The 18,023-nt window shown below is 48.8% G+C and overlaps 2 protein-coding genes across 3 annotated transcripts in view; one reads left to right on the top strand and one right to left on the bottom strand.

The window, feature by feature from the left end:
- Positions 1-1,641: 1,641 nt before the first annotated feature.
- NCDN (neurochondrin) lies at positions 1,642-5,512 on the bottom strand. Its single transcript, XM_054223435.1, has 6 exons — positions 5,299-5,512; positions 3,909-4,895; positions 3,478-3,704; positions 3,078-3,302; positions 2,713-2,855; positions 1,642-2,386 (listed from the first exon to the last, which is right to left on the bottom strand). Exons 1-6 carry the CDS (start codon positions 5,398-5,400, stop codon positions 1,950-1,952), a joined length of 2,121 nt encoding a protein of 706 aa, XP_054079410.1. The 5' UTR covers positions 5,401-5,512; the 3' UTR covers positions 1,642-1,949.
- A 104-nt stretch (positions 5,513-5,616) lies between these two features.
- KIAA0319L (KIAA0319 like) overlaps positions 5,617-18,023 on the top strand; it is a 33,349-nt gene continuing 20,942 nt past the window's right edge. Inside the window, exons 1-3 of one of the 2 annotated variants that reach the window (XM_054223433.1) lie at positions 5,617-5,907; positions 7,106-7,272; positions 12,524-13,218. In XM_054223433.1, the coding sequence (XP_054079408.1) occupies positions 7,131-7,272; positions 12,524-13,218 (837 nt within the window). In that variant the 5' untranslated portion in view covers positions 5,617-5,907; positions 7,106-7,130. The remainder of the gene's footprint in view (positions 5,908-7,105; positions 7,273-12,523; positions 13,219-18,023) is intronic. The other variant, XM_054223434.1, reaches the window with a different exon arrangement.

The following is an 18,023-nucleotide window of genomic DNA, read 5'->3' as shown; positions in this document are numbered from 1 at the left end:
CTAGGACTGCTCTGGTCTTGGATGGGGTCCTGCAGGCCCAGCCTGGATCTCTGTCAGGTGTTGTGGAAGCTCTGACCACTGCCGGCGGGGATGAACGACAGCCAAGCCAGCTCTGCTAACCACAGCCATCCCAGCACAGCGCTAGGGGAGAGGAGAGCACCCTCCTGCTGATACAGGCACGTATCTCTCATTAGTGCTAATGATAGCCTTTCATTAATAGGAAGCCCACACCCTTTGACCAGAGGCAGAAGAGCATATGGGACTGGGAACAGTTGAAGGTAAAGCATTTGAGGGTTTGGATGTTTTTTCTGACGATCTGAAATGGGTTTCTGACTCCTCCAGTGCATTGATGTTTCCCCGCGGTGCAGGGCTGGGGTGTTCTTGGCAGGACGGGCCGACTCTCCCAGCCCACGCTCCGGCAGAGTTATGCTCTTTTCCAGGGCCAGGAGGCTCATTTGCCGGTTTGGCTCGCATCGCTTTCTTCTGGTAGCACCTGCCTTTGTTCCAACTTGCATTAACTTTTCAGGGCTGAGCTGGAAAGATCAGAAAGATACTTTTCCTGAGCAACAGCAGACGCCTCCTCTCTGGTCGTGTCAGGCATTTGCTTTTGTAAAACGGTGAGCTAAAAATATGTATAAAGCAGGAATCCGCCCAGACTCAGCCCTCCTTTTGAAACAGCTCCTCTCTTGATTTTCTCTCTATCAGACGGTTCCACAGCCCCCAGCGTGAGTTTTGAGGGCAGCCAGCATCAGTGCCTGGCTCTGCCCGGAGAGCCATCCCAGCGAGGCTGCAGCTCCCAAAGAGCTCCTCGGCTGACACCTGGTGGAAAAGCCTTCCCGGCCCCAGCTGCAGCCACCCTCCCCCAGACAAGCCCCCAGACAAACACCACCCTGCCCTGGTGGCTCTTTCTGGGGGTCTTTACGCCAGGGCTCGCACGGCACCCAAGAGCTGGCAGCCCAGGCGCAAAGCCAGCAGTGCGAGTGATTTACTCCCCCATCGTACATGTGGCTTTTCTCTTCTGCAAACCAAACCACTCCTCGGTCTGCAGGGAGTCACCAAGGTGTAATTCACTCATTTCTGCTTTCACAATCCGTACCGAAGGCTCTAGAGAGCCCAGGCTGCTGCAGGCTGAAACCCTCGCCCTGCAAGAGTGGAAAACTCCCCCTGTACATCCCATCCCTGCAGCGAGAGGGAGCCTGAGCAAAACCAAATCCCCACGGCCGTGCCTCATGCAGGGGTTTTATAGCGCAAAACAGGCACCAGCACGTGGGGCAGTGAAGGTTTTCTGGGCATGAATTCGGAGTTATGGCACCAATCGAGAATATGAGCCGGGGGCGGGGGGGGAAGTCACCCCACAGTACAGCAAAAGGGCCTTTGTGCATCTTCACCCCAGAAGGGGACAGGTCTGTACCAAGTCACAGAGTTATTCTCACTCCGTCAGTAAATTTTAAAGCTTTTCCTGTTCCTGGCTTTTGCACCTTTCCGCGTGTAATGCCAAGTTACTTTACTAACATGTGCAGGGCTCTGACATAAAATAAGGTGACATCCTGAAGGGCTTACTGGGACAGAACTGGGAGACCACGTTAAAGGGAGAAGCAGGCAAGCTCCCAGGGCCCTTTCTGGGCAGAAAGAAATCCCAACACTGTAGGAATTTGAAAAATGAAGCAACAGAAAAAACCTTTAATAATAAACCAGGCTGTTTTTAAATAGAAATACTGACAGAAGGTCAAGCATGTTGAAATGTTCTGAGGCAGCAATAGTCCCGCACCTCACGTTGTGGACAGTGCAAATCCCACCGAGCTCTGCTGCATCACTCCACTTTTATAAAGTTTGGTCATTTAAATGTTTGGGTTTTTTTGTCCCCATCTGGCACCAAAGGGCGCATGAGAAGTGTTGAACGGATCTTGTGCAGGTGTCTTCGTTTCCCACAGCAGGGTGCTGCTGGCTCTTCACTGCTCAGACAGACGCTGTTCCAAAGCTGCCATACCATAAAGGTTGGCCCATTCCCCACCGTGGTGTGACAGGATCGCGTCCCTGCATGGCTGGCTGGCCCTGGCCAGCTCTACCAACACGCCCTGGAAAGCGGCAATGAGTTCAAAATCCACCGAGGCTGGAGCAACGCGGGTCAGGAACTCTGAAAGGCTTTCCAGCCACCGTGCCTGGAGCACGGCTTGCGTCAGGCAGGGGAAAAGTGGCACGCAGCCGGCCAGCGCCTGCATCCCCAGGAACCAGAGCTCACGCACGTCAGCCCAAGCGCTTGCGTAGGCAGGAGACACGGCTGCGGCCAAGGCCTCACTACCGGGGACTGCTTGGGCAGTGTGGGCCTGGGAGAGGAAGCAAATGGCAGCTCCGAAAAAGTCCTTGGCAGACTGGGTCTCCTGCAGAACTGCAAGAAAAAGGAAATGAATGACGTGATACAGAGCTCGCCCGGCCAAAGGAGGGACCCTTCGGGGGGTCTGCCTGCAGCAGGGCTTTCAGGGAGAGCAGAATACCGTCCTCCTGCCCTAGAAATCTCTTAATCCCAGCCCATCGGCCTACTGAATTTCCTGCATATTCCTTGCTCCTCCAGGTTTTTGGTTTTGTCGCTTTTCCAATGACAGAAACTGGACCTGTTTCCCTTGTGTTTGCTTTCTGCAGACCAACCACCCAGACCTGGTCTCTGCCCACGCACAGCAACATGCAACTTACTTTGCCATTGAGAACTCTCTTTACCTGCTGAACTTGCAAGGATCCTGGCCATCATCAGGCCCAGAGTAGCAACGTTGGCTGCTAGAACCAGGTGATCTTTCTGGGGCAGCAGAAGCGGAAGAGACTTCAGCAACAGCTCCATCAAGGAGGAAAAGGTTTTTTCTCGCCTAGACAGAAAGCAAACCCTGAGAGACATTTCCTGAGCAGAGACAGAAGCACCTGAAAATGTCAAGGTTAAATGCAGCACCAAAAAAGTAATGTAATTGGTGTTGAAAAAGGGATATCCCTGTTTCAGCATAGTGTCTTGAAAGATCCTGCAAGCCCATTTCACAATGCAGCCTCTTTCTTCCCACTGACAATCATAAAGCAAGCTCCTGCGGCTCTGTTACCTGATGAGATCCGGTGCAGTCACGACCAGGTTAAGGAAAATCCCACACGCTGTCTGCAGACTCATTTCAGTGCTTGTCAGTGGAGTTGAGGACTCGAGCTGGGAGGTCAGCACCTCCCACTGATGGAGGAAGTACTCACACAGCAGTGCTGGTGCCCCTTCCGAGATGAGGATGTCCCGGGGCCTGTCCTCTGCTGTTAAATGGCAAAAGCCAGGTAGAAGAAATCTGGAAGGGGAAAGAAATTGGGAACATGGGCTAGAATGGGCCTTAGCCCTGCATTTACATCCAAGTGGGGGGAAAAAAGAGCCATGGAACTGGCACTGTAGGGAGAACGGAAAATAGAAAAAGATTTGAGCAGGTTTGTGCTAAAATGCATCAACTCTTTGCTTAAAATACACACCTCAGAGCATCCTGGGGTAAGCCAGAGCCCTTGGTGCTGACCAGCTCTGGCTGGGGAAGACTCGCAGCTGGGCTGCCCTCTTTGAAAAGCTTCTTGGCGTAATGAACGAGGAAAGGCAAGAGCTCACAGATTTCCTGCTTGAGGGAGGATGTCTCTTCTGCCATCCAGGCTCCAAGGATTCGAACAGAAGCAAATATGAAAGGATCTTGTAGTTCCTCCTGCTTAACCTGCATGAAGAAGAAAGACAGGGCCGTTGTTCTATCAAGCTGCCACAGGTATGAAAACCGCAGCGGGCCAATACACACATTTTACTCTACACAGCTATGGCCGTGAGCTGCCGAGCACCCATTAAGCGTCCCCATGAACACCCTATCAAAGCCTCCTGAAGAAACCCATAAAAACGTGCTGTTTGCTTGAAAGCCCTACATTACCTGTCTCAAGTAGAATATTACAGCTCCAAATGCCTCCTCCATGATCCTCATGAGCTGCACTTTCTGCATCTCTTCTAGCAGCGGCTTCTCTTCTCTCAGGCACTCCTGGATCCCCATCTCAATAAGGATGTAGCAGGCTGTTACCACTTCTTTCTTCCCCTCCACCTCCAAGGGATCTGGCTCCTCTAGGGTCAGGCGGACCTCCACACACGCTAAGTTCACCAGCAAGGCCAGGAACTTGCTGCCAGCACTCCCTGCTGGGATCCACTCTGACCCACAGGCCTGCACGAGGCAGGCAGCAAGCTTCAGAGCAGGGTCCCGCTGTGACTGGCTGAGTTTACTGCCCAAGATGTTAGCCAGCCCTTTGTAAAGTCTATGGAGGCACTTGCAGCCCTGCGAGTCCTGTGTGAGGAGTGGCGACAGGGGGATGAAGTGTGGCAGAACGTCACACAACTCAAACTTGGTCATGTCTTCAGTCATGAGAAAATCATTGGAGAGCTTGCTCAGCACGGCCAGGAGATGTGGAGCATCTCTCTGCCAGCACCTCGCCTCTGCTACGGCCAACAGCCCCAAGAGCAGCGTCAAGGCACGGTCAGAGCCATAACTGCCATTCAGGTAGGCCTGGCACAGGGCAGACACCGTCCCTTTGGTCACCAACTCTCTGGGGCCCCTGGTAGTGGCCACGACAGCGCTCAGGCACTGGTATACATCATCGATCATGGACGTGCTGTCTGGATTGCAGGGGGAAACCAGGATGTCATTGAAGGTTGGGATCTTGTTCAGGATCTGGGAGTGACCAGCTAACTCTGGATCGGTGCAGAAACATGCCAGAAGCGTAAGGCCCAGTGCCCGGAAGGTATGCTCGGGGCAGCCGGCTGGGGGCTGCCGGGAGGTGAGCAGGCGGTTTGGAAATGTGAAGCCAATTGCGTCAAAGATCTGGCGACGGGTCTTAGCATCTAATTCTCCGGCTTTGACTGCTTTGGTCACCTGTAAGCCAAACCAGGAGTGAGTGCGCAGCACTGCAAGAGGCTGTGCTAAATTTATAGGATTGAATGGGGAAAATAAGAAGCCTAAACAACCTTCATTAGTACAGAAAAGTGAACCCTTAACCACTGGGCTGGGCACGTGGTCTAAGGGCTCATCCAGAGCATTACCAGAGTGCTTCAAGAGCCACAAACAGCAATGACTAACCCCAGCGCACCCAAGCCAAGGCCGGGCTCCCCCCACTTTGCTGACGGGAGCACCGAGGCACTGAAGCACCTTGCCCCGGCGCCAGCACGGCTGCGACCGCAGCTCGGCCGCTCCCGTCTCCAGCGGCGGGTTTCGCCTTCCCCCCCTGCCCCTTCCTGAGGTGATGGCGCTCGAGGGTCGCCCCGCAGCGGCCCCTCACCAGCAGCAGGGCCGCGAACTGCTCGCTGTCGTTCCTCGCGTCTCTGAGCACGCCGAGGCACCTCTTCAGCGTCGAGTGTCCGTCTGCCGGGTCCGACGCCATGGCCAGGGAGGGCGGTTGGCACCGGGGGCCTCTCTCAGCCCCTTCCGTTGCCGCTCTTCCTCCCGCGCCGCCTCTCAGCCAATCCGTGCGCCGCCGCTGCGCCACCAGCCAATCGCCTGCCGCCTTGTTGGGCAGTGCCCGAAGCCACCTCCTCTGCGCGGCCTGTGTGGGCAAATCACCTGTGACTGCACGGCCTCCTCATCCGCTGGCTGCGGGAGGGCGGCCCGGCCCCGCCCCGCCCCGCCCCGAGCCCGCACAGTCGGCCCCAGAGCTCCGGCACCCACGGGAGGGTCCTTGCAGAGGCGGTCCCTTGTCCCGGTCTCGGTTCCGGGAGGTGGCGATTCAGCTTCCGGGTGAAGGGTGAGCGGGCACCCGCCGCCGCCGCCATGGCCGCGGGGCAGGAGGCCGCGCTGCCCCCCGGCCCGCCGCGCTGGAGGCCCGGCCCGGCCCCGCCGCCCGCCTGAGACCGCCGAGGAGCCGCCGAGCTCGCCTCGCCATGCGCCCCTGGTACGTACCCGTCTGTGCGCTCCCTCCTCCCGGCCCCGGGGGCACCGACAGGCTGCGGGCGGCTCGGGGCGGGCTGGGGGCCCTGTCAGCGGCTGGTGGGCGCCGACGGGCCGGCCCCGGATCCCCCTGGACGGTCACCGCGGGAGCCTGGGGCCGGCGGAGCGGAGAGCCGGGGGGCCGGGAAGTTTCGTGAAGGACCTGTTGTTGGGTGAGGAGCCGCGGGTTCGCGTGCCCCCTCGTGAAGTTTCGCCCCCGGGGCCAGCCCTGGCAGCGGCTCTTCCATACCGGGCGGCTGGGGGGAATTCCCTGGAGGTTTAACGCAGGATGAGGGGTTAAGCGATGCCCTGGCAGGTAGAATCACAGAGCCGTAGTATTGCCTAGGTTGGAAGGGACCTTTAAGATCATCGAGTCCAACCATCTCTAACAGTATTCCCTTTTGGTTCTTCAGAAATGGCAGGTTTAACTCCTTGTGCCCAACAGTGCTTCGTTACTCTTTGAAAACAGTTAATATTTATTACTTGTGAAATAATTAATGTTTTCATATCACAACACATAGAGCTAATTTAGATTTCAGTAACATGAGGCTGTAAAAGTGCCTATGGCATTAGAAAGGCTGATAAGGAGCATCAGTGCTTTTCTGATCTCTGCCCTGTGGAGCAAAATACGAGGCAAAACAGGTCTTTATCTCTCTGTCTCTCAGTGTTGCTGGCTTCTGGTCTCTCTTTGTTTCTGGCTGGTACCAGCCAGCACCAATGTGCAAGCGATGACATCGCCAGGCAGATGTGCTGGGTTTATCAGTGCCTGTGTTATTTATGCTCGTGGCGCTGGCTGGGTGTCCACTGCCTGTGGCATATTTGAAACTGAAATTTCCCGGACGCATCTTTGGAATCCAGCAGACTGTGGTATTAGATATTTTGCCACTGAAAGCGGTGGAGGAAGAAATCACAAGGCTAATGGAAAAGGCCATTGTGGTGGCCTGCTGCAGTTGAGCCCTGGAAACTTTGCTACTACGGATTTTACTTTAGTATTGTGTATCAATAGTTACTTAGCAGCACCTGGACTAAGTCACAGCAGATAAGACAAGAGATTCATTTTCCTTTGCAAATGCCCCGTGCTTTTCATAATGTCAGCTGAATCTGTGTGAGAACATATAAATTGCCAGTGGATGGTTTGTGTTTCATATCTTCTGTGTTTCCAGAACTCCGCCGCAGCCCACAAAGGCCATGGAGAAGAGGTTGGAAACCAAGTTCAGCATTAGCGCCCGATTTCTGTCACGATACTGCCTGGGAAAACCTGCAAGGGAGCTGAGAAGTCTGTGGCTGTTCTATCTGTGCGCTTGCCTGTGTGCCTTGTGCTCCTTAGCAGGTGATTCTTCTGTTCTCTCTGGAACTGTGTCTATATTTTTTATTATATTTATCCCTCCCACTTGTTTAAAATGTTCTGAGAGGAAGGTGATATTACTTGCTGCTAGACATTGTAGCTGGCTGAAAAAATAAACAAAACCCCACCCTTAATGGTTATTAAATGAGCTGGGTAGGAGAAATGTGGAGCACGAGGGGGTCACTTCTCATAACGCTGTACGGCTCTGATAACCAACTGCTATTTTGAGTCACCAGGTGGTCAGCAGCAGGGTGTCTGTCTGTCCCACAGCTACTGTTGTGCGTCTTCACATGTGCTGCTGGCCTTCGGGCACTTCCCTCTGTCTGTAGAGAACTTTCTCTGAGCTGAGAATCTTTTTTCTGCAAAATGAACAAGTGATATTCTGGAAAATAATTTCAGCTAAGTAATACTTGAGGCAAGTTGGGATGGCAAGAACGTTTTTTTAGCCCTCAAATGTTTAACTCTCACCAAATGCAGTATGTCAATAATCTCTATTTGCCTACAGGCAATTGTTATGTTTGGGTTTTTTTATATCCTGTTCAAACCTGAGTAACCAGCCTCCTGCTCAAGTAGATAACCGAGTTAGTGGCTTGTATGGAGGTTTTCACATAATGGATTGTGTGGGGATTTTTTTCATTTAAAAAGTTCAGATTCTGGCTTTGCAGAGAGATGTATTAAGTTCCTGTGAGTGTTTTGAGGCCATGTCTTCACCAAGAGGTGGTATTTTTACAACGCGTGCATGTAACGTTCACCAGATCCTAGTTAAGAAAGTTTTGTTCTGTGCCTTTTTTTCCCCTCTCTTTTCAAGTTGCAGTGAATTATCAGTTCAAGGCAGTGGTGACTTCAGTATATATCAACCCGTGTGACAGCAGCCAGCTGCTTTCTTTCTGCTGGAAGTTTGCTATGGCTTAATGGTAGCAAGATTTGAAAAGAGGGTTGTTTTGGTTTGATTCTCATTTAAATATGTGGACATGTTCTCTAGGCTGCTGCAGCATTTCTGTTTCACCAGGCCTTCCTAGACACTTACCGAGTGACAGATTTGATTAAGCTAATGAGCTGTGTGACCTTAATCAGCTAATTTAGAACCTGGAAAGACGTATTTGTATTCCTGGTCCTAGCAAAGTGTTCTCAGCATTGTGTGTTTGGATGGTGTGTCAGGTGGATCGCATGTTTCCTTGTAGACTGGGCTTCCTGCATGACGTTTCCTGTCTTTAGTAGGATTTTAGAAGCCTGGAGCTGCCAGTCCTGCGTTGCTCTTAGGGGGTGTTCCGGACAGTGCTACAGTATGTGTGACATAATTATCCTTAGGTGGACACTTTTTCCACTGTAGAGTTTTTGATCTTGTTTGTGTCACTGAGGCTGCAGGGTTTGTTAAATTGAAGGGGAATTATGGCCGCCTAGAAATTTAGCGTGATCATGTGGAGTTGTGCAAGAGGAACTGTGTTGACATAATTGGTTACATGTGACAGATTAAAAAAAGTCTATAGAGTCAAGTCTTTAATCATTAATCTGATATCAAGAGGGATTAGCTGCCTGAGCAAGTCTGTGAACCTTGAGTTTATTAATAGAAACTGTTCTTGTCAGTTCCATTCCCCTGCTGTTCTGCAAAGTTGTGAGCTGCATCATTGGGACAGGAACTCCCAAGTTCCTGAGAAGGGCAGCGGTTTTTGTACTGATATACTAGAGAAGAAAAAAAAAAAGACAAAAACAATATTAAGAAGTGACAAAGCACACCCGCTGTACAGGTGTCTTGTGATTTGTGTTGTGCTAGGCTGGGTAGATTGCTGGGGCTGAGGAAGGAACTCGTCCTCAGGGATGTTGCTGCTGACGGGTTTCTCGTGCTTTTCTCTGAAGCTGCTGGCATTCATGGTGTCAGTGAACCAGATTTACTGCTGGTCTCACCCACCCTGCGAGTTCCTGTATGCGTGTGTGGCTGCCTAGGGTCCGGCACAAGGAACTGGAAGGGACTGAACAGGCTGCGTTCTCAGTAAGCAGGAACTAGTAACTCTGCCGGTACTCACAGCTGCCTTCTCTCACTTCATGCGGGTCCGTGTCTACTCAGTGCAGGTGCTGCACCAGGTTCTGTGGAGCTCCCCCTTTGCCTTACTTAGATGAAAATCAGCATGGTTCTGTGGAAAATGTATACCTAGAATGCCGGGTTGGTGTGTTGTGAGTTGACTGTTCTCTTCTGTCATTCCTGAGAGTTAACTGAGTTTTAAGCTATTTGTGTGCAGCAATTCAGAAACCACATTGGCTAATTTCAAATAAGCATGTCCTAGGTGGGCATTAGCAGAGTTCTGGAAATGAAATCTGGCCAAGTATAATTCAATTCTCTGCATCTTGGTTTAGCAGTGGGTTAAAAGATCTTTGAAGCAGAATGCTCTCAGCATGGTAGTGTTGTGTCATCTGGGCTAAGTCATGGCTCTGGCATACCTAGGAGATGCTTACAGGGATTCAGGTTTTACATTTTAGGTGAATAAGTAAAATACTTGTGTATGTAGTGATTTTTTCATGGGGGATATTTTCCCTGGGCAAACTTTTCTTTTAAATATGCCCCGTTCTGTATGTGCTTAGTTTTAAGCCTGTTACTAGAAAGCTGCTGCTGAATTTCCCTGCGTTCTGTAGCAAGCCTTAATTTGAGTGGTATGCATGAGCCAGGGCTGACATCTGAGGAGCGATGGATGAGCACTGGTCAAGGAGGAGGAGAGAATTTAGGGATGTGGGAAGCAGCACATTTCCCTTTTGCACAGGATGTATTAGGGGCAGAGCTTCACCTTTAACAGAAAGTGAATTTTTTTAGGCTAAACTGATGGTTAAAACCCTCTTGAAATTCACAGCAATAGTATTATTCTGCCATTTGTTATTTGTTTCTCTAAGTCTGGAGGGAGATGTGTGTGTGTGTACACACATGCACCTTTTGTGTGTACACCACCCCTTGCCTCCTACTCTGTCCTAATTCCAGGCCCATCAGGTCAGTGCCAGGTGCTTGTCACTGCCTGTGTGCGTGGTGGTGTCAGGGTGACTGTCAGCCCGAGCACTTCGGGGTGTAATGAGGTCGGTTGTTGCCCTGGGGCAGACAGGCTGCCTGTCTGTTTGCTCTCGAAGGAAGGGCCATGTGTTGATGCAGCGCGACAGGGCTGATTTTAAAGGTGCTGTTGTCAACTTCTCTCTCTGTTGAACATATGCAAAGTTTCATCTACATGTTGCAGTTGGACATTGGTCACTTGAAGAACTTCCCTTCCTTCTGTGCAGTTGTGGGTTCAGACACCCGCAGGGAGCTCTGCTCCCCCGTGACTCAGTCACAGATCTCGAGTGCGTTCTGTTGGAGCTGATGCTAGCTTTCTGGAGCCTTGTCTTCAAACTGCCTTTGCTGAGTGGCTTCACAATAAGCTATAAATAACGCTTTTGCTTCCTGCTTTCTGATGTCTCAAAAACAAACTTTTCCTGGTGGTGGTGTGAGTTCCCTTTTTGGGTTAAAATTCTTGGTGTAGGAGGAGATTCCACACAAAAGGTACATGAATATGGCCATCGCCCTTTATTTTAAATAAAGTGGCTAATCCATTCTGGGTGAGAAAGCCCTTGTATGTGGATACCTTTAATGATCAGGAGTAGAAAGGCTGTTATACCTACTGCGGTGTTTGGGATAGAAATATGTCCTCTGTCTTCCCTGCTTGCTTTCTTTGGTCATACAAGGTTATCTAGGACATAAAAGTTTATGAAAGTGCTATGACTTTGCTCTTCCTCCTGCACCTGGCGGTGGTATTAGCTGTGATTCAGAGGGTCAGAGTTCCTTGCCATCTCAGTAGTGTGAGGTAAGTGTCTTTGTGGCTGGGGTTTAAAGTCCTGAAGTCAAATGCTTCAGGTAGCCCAAAACATCTGCATCTGTCTGTACTGTTAGGGTCTCTCAGAGACTTTTCCAGGATTGATGCTTCAGGAGCTTGAGGTTGACCACTGCTTGTGAGCTTCAGACTTGATCAGAAAAAAACCTCCCCCTCTGCACTTCTGTCTGTGTTGTGGTTGGCACTTGGAAAGCTTCCTGCTACCTGCGCCTTTGTTTAGTTCCCACTGCAGTGAATGTGGGTATAATGCAACATGAAATCTGTGTGTGTTCAGTTACTGGAATAGTAATATGTTACTGAACTTTTCTTTATATGCTGTCGAGAAATAGGGATTGAGGTTTTATAATTCCAATTCAGACTTCTTTATTTTAATGAAGAAAAAAGTTTCCCATTTGTGTTGTGCTCAAGAACTCCATTCTTGACAAGCAGGGAGCCATATCTGGAGCATAGTCTCCAGCTGCACCACTTAGAGTCCAGCGATGTAGTTCGTAAAGTAATCTTCCAGTGACCTATTATCCCTTGGATGCTGAACACAGCACAGTGTAACAGTCCCATAGGTCATTAGTCTATTTTTAGGGAGTCCTTAATCTGCAGAGCGCTGAATTTTGGAAGCCTTTAATCCATTGATCCCTGCAAGCACTCTAATTTTTCATGCTAAGAAAAAAAAATAAATCCATATGCAAAGCAGTTGCTGCTTTACTGCTGGTCTGAGATCTGAAGTAACTTGTCTCTTAAAAAACATGTTTGACAGATAATTTCTGTTCTAGGAAGCACTACAGTGGAGCAGGTGGTGAGGATAGGCCTTGCAAACCTGCGTTCTAGAAAATGTTAGTGACTTCTCAAATAGAGTCGTTTTCAGTCAAGTCACTTGACTTCAAACATCAGTATGGAAGAAGAAAACATGCCTCGTTCATACTATGAACCAAGCCAGTGATGCTGTTTCCAGAGTTCTCCTTCAAGGCAAACTATGGGCAGAGGGGCAATGCTATTTCCTGGTTACAATAAGAAACTGTACTCGGGGTTCCTGAGTTCAATTTCTATCTTTTAACTTGCTGCGTAACCTCAGCCTCGCTGTTCAGTCTGTGCCTTATGGTCTTCTCTGAATCAGGAATGTTTCTGGTTTTGCTTCTTTTGTTGTAAATGGATTTAGCTCCATTGCTATCCAAAAGGGTGGTGGGTCCCGTTGATTAACAGATTATTGCTTAAAAACTTGTTCAAGTATTGGATACTGAGGGCAGGTATAGATTCCAAGAAGCTCCCATTTTACTGTCCTGCACCCTCTCTCCCGCATTACTCCTGTACCCTAAATTCATCTTGACAACAGGGATGAGGATCTATTGTCGACTGCTTTAAAGAACTGAGAATTGTCTTTATTTGTCTTCCCTCCCTTTTCCCAGATGCAAACTGGAACAGATCTAAATGTGAGCCGGGGAAGATCCTGTTTGGTGGCCGTTTGAGATTGTGGGAAGATCACCATTTACAGCTTCTGGAAGGATTTCATACCGTACGGTCCTGTCAGACTGCTTGCTGCCAGAGCCCCACTTGTGATGCATTTTGGTTCTTCGAAAATATGTGCATCCAGGTGAACTGCACTATGCCTGGCATGTGTCAGGTGAACAGGACTGGCTTTTCTGACTCAGTTTTGGTGTTTTTAAAGAAATCACAAAGCATAGAGCACTTAAAGTTTCAAACAGAAGGTGATGTGAAGACCTGGTTTCACAAGTGGTTGGACTGGGGCACCCCTATCCAGGGGAAAAAAAGACTGCGGAGGTCATTCCAGCAGTGGAGCTTGGCAGGTAACAGGGTGGAACCCCTGAAAAGGGAGATAGCAGCAAGCCCCAGCAGTGAGGCTGCAGCCAGCCTGTCAGATAGCAAATCCAGAAGCAGGCGAAGTGAAGCAGAGCGCTTGAAGGATCAAGTACTGAGGCGCTTAGTGGCAGACAGGCCTGTTCCTGAAGGCCATCCAAGTCAAAAGGAAGAGTCACTGACAAATGGACAGGATCCGAGAGAGCAGAAAACCAAAAGCCCATCCCCTCCTAAAAGCAATAATGTGACTAGATTGAGTGATGCAGATGGTGTTGGCTTGCCACAGGTAAGTGTGATTGCTGGGGCTGAAATGGGGCTTTCTTGGACAGCTGTCACCCTCCTGCTCAATCTCGCTTTATGTAGGCTTTGACTTAAAACTGCTGAAGTGATAGGGTACCTTTCTGGATGCCTGCTCTCAGCCTCCTGTCAACAAGGCAAGGCCAAGGGTTGGGTTTTTTATTTGTTTTTTTTGGGGTGGTAGGGTTTTTTCCCCTCCTCTACCCAGCTGGGATGAACTGTCTTTGGGAAGGTGAGGGGAGATGGAGGTCATGCTGATGCTTATCCTTTGTATAATCATACAGCGTACTTGCCAGATGAGGAGGAAGGGTGAGATGTGATGTCAGTGGGAATTGCCCGGGAGATGAAAACTGTTACCTGCGAGAGTACCTTTTCAGATGCACAAAATAAAATAAGCTGTTTTCCTTTGAGTGCTGAATCGAGGCAGTTAAATACATTATTTTATAGATTCATGCACGGAGTTAGCAGTGTACTTCCATGTCAGCCTGCTTGCTTGAGTTGGCATCTTAATGCCAACTTCTTTGTTCTGTTTTTAAGACCGCTTCAGTTTGTCAAATCCACAAAAGCTTACATTGGCATTGGTTGAATGAAACCAGTTCAGTCTCTACTCCAAACATGTGCAATGTTAATCTAGTAAATCTAGATGTTAGTCCTAAAGAGAAATTGGCACATTTCAATTGTGAAATGATGTTTGTATTTTTAAATCTGCAAATAGTTTTTTTGAGCCTTATCATGCAAAAAAACCCATGCACTTGTGATAGCGAGATAGAAAGAATTATACTTTGTGAAACTGTTCTTTAAATATCTTTTGCCGTATTTCTAGGATTTGGCACTGTTGAAGCCTGCTGCCTTTCCCTGTAGTTATGTTTTTGTTACGGAAGCTTGACTGAATTTGTTTCTCTCCCTTGTATTCAAATCTTGGTTCCAGGTAGGGCTGTGACTGGTCCAAGCCACCACCCTGCGGAGCCGGATGTGGAGAGCGGCCAAGGGACACCGCTGAGAGCTCCAGGGCAGCCTGGCTGGCGTGTGGAATCACGCACTAAAACTTTACAAATGTTTGATTTTCCAGAACCCCACAGCATTTAGGGCTGACGCGAGATCTCGGCTTTCTCCCCTGCAGTATTGCAGCATTTCCACCCTGCCTGTTCTTTCCGCCTCCTAATAGCTGAGATTTATGCAGTGACCCCATTCTCTCAGTTGTTACGCATGCGGTGTCTGGGGAGACGTCTTTGCAGCCAGCCTTAAATGTTTTCTCTTGTTCTTGGGTAATAGTTGTTGTATCTCCCTGCTTGTTCAGTTTGAAGTGTGGCATTCTGAGTTGTATTATTACTGTTCAGTGCCTGTCCAGTAAACTGGTTGCAAATATTAAATTACAGGGATTAATCAGCTTCTGAATATTGCTGAGTATCCAGGATTTCCCATCTTTAGGAACCACTCTCCATTGTCATCAAGGTGCACTGTTGGGATGTATGCTGAGGACAGGTTTTTATTCTCCTTACTGATTTTATTGCTAGTCAGAAAGTCCAGATCTCTTGACAAAATGCAAGTTCATCAAAATAAATACTTCCTACTAAAGTATATTGGCTGTGATGGAATTCCTGGCAGTCGCATTTTTGAGGTTTAGGGTAGAGTTTTTTGAGGAGGAGAAAGAATTAAAAAATCCACCTTAACAGGAGTATTGAGTCGAAGCTGGTTCTACACAGCCCTGGGCTAATTCCTTGATTATTGAACCATCCAACTTTCACTGGCAAAATCTGAGGCAAGTTCTGCAGCTGTCCTTGCATTTCTGATCTGAGAGCAGTTTAATTTAGGCCAAGGATATAACATTCAAGGCTGCGTACTTGGGACGTGGCCAGCCTTTGCAGGAGGGAGATGCTAAAGCAGGGAGTTTTCCAAGTTGGTTTGGTTGTGGGTCAGAGTAAGTAAAGTTACACACGTGATGAAATCAGCAAAGTTTCACCTGGGCTAGATTTGGTCCAGTACATGGAGCACATGGATTCAGCAGGTGAATGCCAAGCATTTAATACTGTATTCTTAAAGAAGGTTAGGTTTGGCGGGTGGGCTGGAACGTGGGGAAAATGCTGGATCATTGCTGCATGCAAAGCAGTTCATACCCGGGAGCATCAAACATCTGAAGTGGGAAAGGACATCTGAGGTCAAAGTGGCTCTTCACTCCTCTCTACAAGGGGCAAAAGAAATTAATGTGCATATTCTCCCCTTTTGTTGATGAGCACTGAATGCGCGGCAAGGCAAATCCTTTCCTAGAGACTGAGGGAAAAGTCAAGTGACTGGTTTAGGAAGACATTGCCTCACTGAGTTTTAACTTTCCTCTTGCAGTTCTCATAGCACCAGAGCCATCTGCAATGTCCTTTGCTAATGTGCAGCTAGCTTTAATTTGTGGTTTTACTGCATCCATGCTATGGAACCAGAGATGGGTGAAGGAGAGGGTACCAGGATAAACCGCAGTGCACCCTGCTCATCAGCCCTTATCTAAGGGAGAGAAATTTGTGTTTTTCCATGAGCGAGTGACATCTTCCGGGCACCAGTTTTTTTCTGCCTCATCGTAGAAATACTTGTCAATATTAAAATATGGCACTGCATTTAATAGCCAGTTAGGAGAAGTATTTAAGCGCAGCGCTGCTGATGAGAAGGGCTGCTGCAGCACTGCAGCAGTTCTGCAGGCAGGCTGTGGAAAAAGCTGCAGCCTTTAAAGTGGAGTTGTTAGAGCCGGAGAGCTCATTCCTGCATTCCCAGTTCTGGCTACTCTTGTCCCCAGCGAGCCCGGTGTTTGGCTCTTGCTGTCCTGTTTCATGTTGGTGCTGGGCGATATTTACACTGCAAGGAAGGGGGAAAAGTCTCTCTTCACAGCCAGCACTAATTCTGTAATGGTTTGTGACATTACCCACATTTTTGTGTCTTAAGAGTCTTCACAGACATGGCACCTTGTGTAAACAACTAAGGGCACAATCTCAGCTGAAAAGAGCCCATTTTTTAAATTCAGAACAGGCTTAGCAAAGTGATGCCCATTTAAATTAAAAAATAAAAGAAAATTGCGGAAGACGGGTATTTTTCTTTCAAGTAACATAGGTTTGGTGCGGATTCTGATGCACATAGCTGCTCTAGTTCTATCGTACAGACAAAGGACTCTCAGATGCGGAGACCAGGTCACTTGTCCCACGCCAAAGGCAGTTAAGGATTGGAATCCAAGGTGTCTGACACTCCTGCGTTCACTCGGGTCAATGTGCCACTTCTCTCTCTCTTCTAAGCTAATAAGGTAGGACAGCTGGCAAACTTCTAGTCTCCTCCTCATTTATCCTCAAGAATGAAATCTTCTTTGCTTTAAAGAATTCAGTGTTATGGAGTAAAGATAAGAAATGTCTCGGCTTGCAAGCATTAGAGGCATTGTTGACTGTTATGTTGCCCCAGGCAAAGCTTATCTAACTCAAGCTCTCCACAGACATTTGGCTGTCAGTTCATCCTCAAGACTTCGGGGAGGAAGAGGATCTCTCTTAGCTGTAAAGTTTGGGGGTTTTTAGGCGTTAAAAAGTGAGCCAAGGAAGCATCCAGCTCACTGAAAATATTACCGAGCAAAGTGGGGGCTTGGCCGCTGTGCCCAGTGGGCAGATGCTGGTCTCCTGCGTGCTGTGACGGCTGGTCCTACCACCCGTCTGGGTTGACTCTTGCTAAGCAAAGAGTGCTTCCCCACAGCAGTATGAAGTTATGGAGACCACCTGCTCCTGTGTCTTTCCTAAAGAGTCTGTCTCAAGTGTCCAAGTTCCTGCCTGGCTGCTCCCCTCTTGGTGTGCCAGTATTTCTAACTTTATCTTACTCGCTTGCTTGGCAAGAGGGAGTCAGTGTCTTGAGTTGGCCAGAGTTCTGGGTGGGTGTAAGACAGTACTGCTGGGGACCTGTCCTGAGGCCGCCGATGAAGAGCAGCACAGAGCAGTAAGCCAGATCTTGCCTGCATCTTTGCTTCGAAGAATCTGTAGGTTTTTTAAAGATAAAGGAAGTCCATCAAAAAAGCAGACAAATAAAGAAAAACAGCTTACGTCTATAACACTAACAAACGGTGTTTGGTTCTCTGGTCCGTAAATTTCAGACACAAATAAAATGTACAAATGAATTGAGATGTTTTGCATCCTGTGACTGAGGCGAAGTTCACTGAGATATGGGGAGACAAAATGATTTACCCAAAACTGCAAAAAAACCCCTTCTTGCAGAGAAGCCTTCATTGCTGTTCCTGGCCTGGCCAGCTGTTGCAGTATGTGCAGGATGGCTTTATTTCTTTATTTTTACAACTGGCACTTAGTGTTTACTGAGGCCCAGCCCATTTACTGCTGAGGATGTTGCCCACCGTGGTCTAGAGCGTTTTTACAGTTCCCATTTCCTGGCCTGAATGCCAGCAGCAGAGTATAAAAGCTTGAGAATGTTTCCTCCAATGTGAGCTTTTGATCAGCTCCTCTAGTGGGGAGTAGTGGTGGGCAAGTCAGCTCCAAAACACTTCCCAAGTCAAAGATGGTAATTTGCTCCATTTTAAATATTTAGCAGATGCTCTCAAAATAGAGTTAGCTCCACAAAATGTGCTACACACATGTACTTCATGGTGGAAGGTGAATTGTCAAGAGTATTGCCTGGCAGGCGAAGAACTGGAACGGGGATGGGTACTGTAAAAGGAATTTTTCTGATGAAAGAAAGGAAATTGTTACTGCCACTTTGATTATTTTCAATAAAGTGGCTCATCCTGTAAGGATGTGAGCAAACTTTGTGCCCGCCAGCTCGGCTCCCTGCCCCAGC

The sequence above is a fragment of the Rissa tridactyla genome, chromosome 18 (genome assembly GCF_028500815.1).
Source record: "Rissa tridactyla isolate bRisTri1 chromosome 18, bRisTri1.patW.cur.20221130, whole genome shotgun sequence".
Taxonomy (NCBI): Eukaryota; Metazoa; Chordata; class Aves; order Charadriiformes; family Laridae; genus Rissa; species Rissa tridactyla.
The sequence above is the reverse complement of the archived record's forward strand: the minus strand, read 5'-3'. Positions and strand labels throughout refer to the sequence as shown.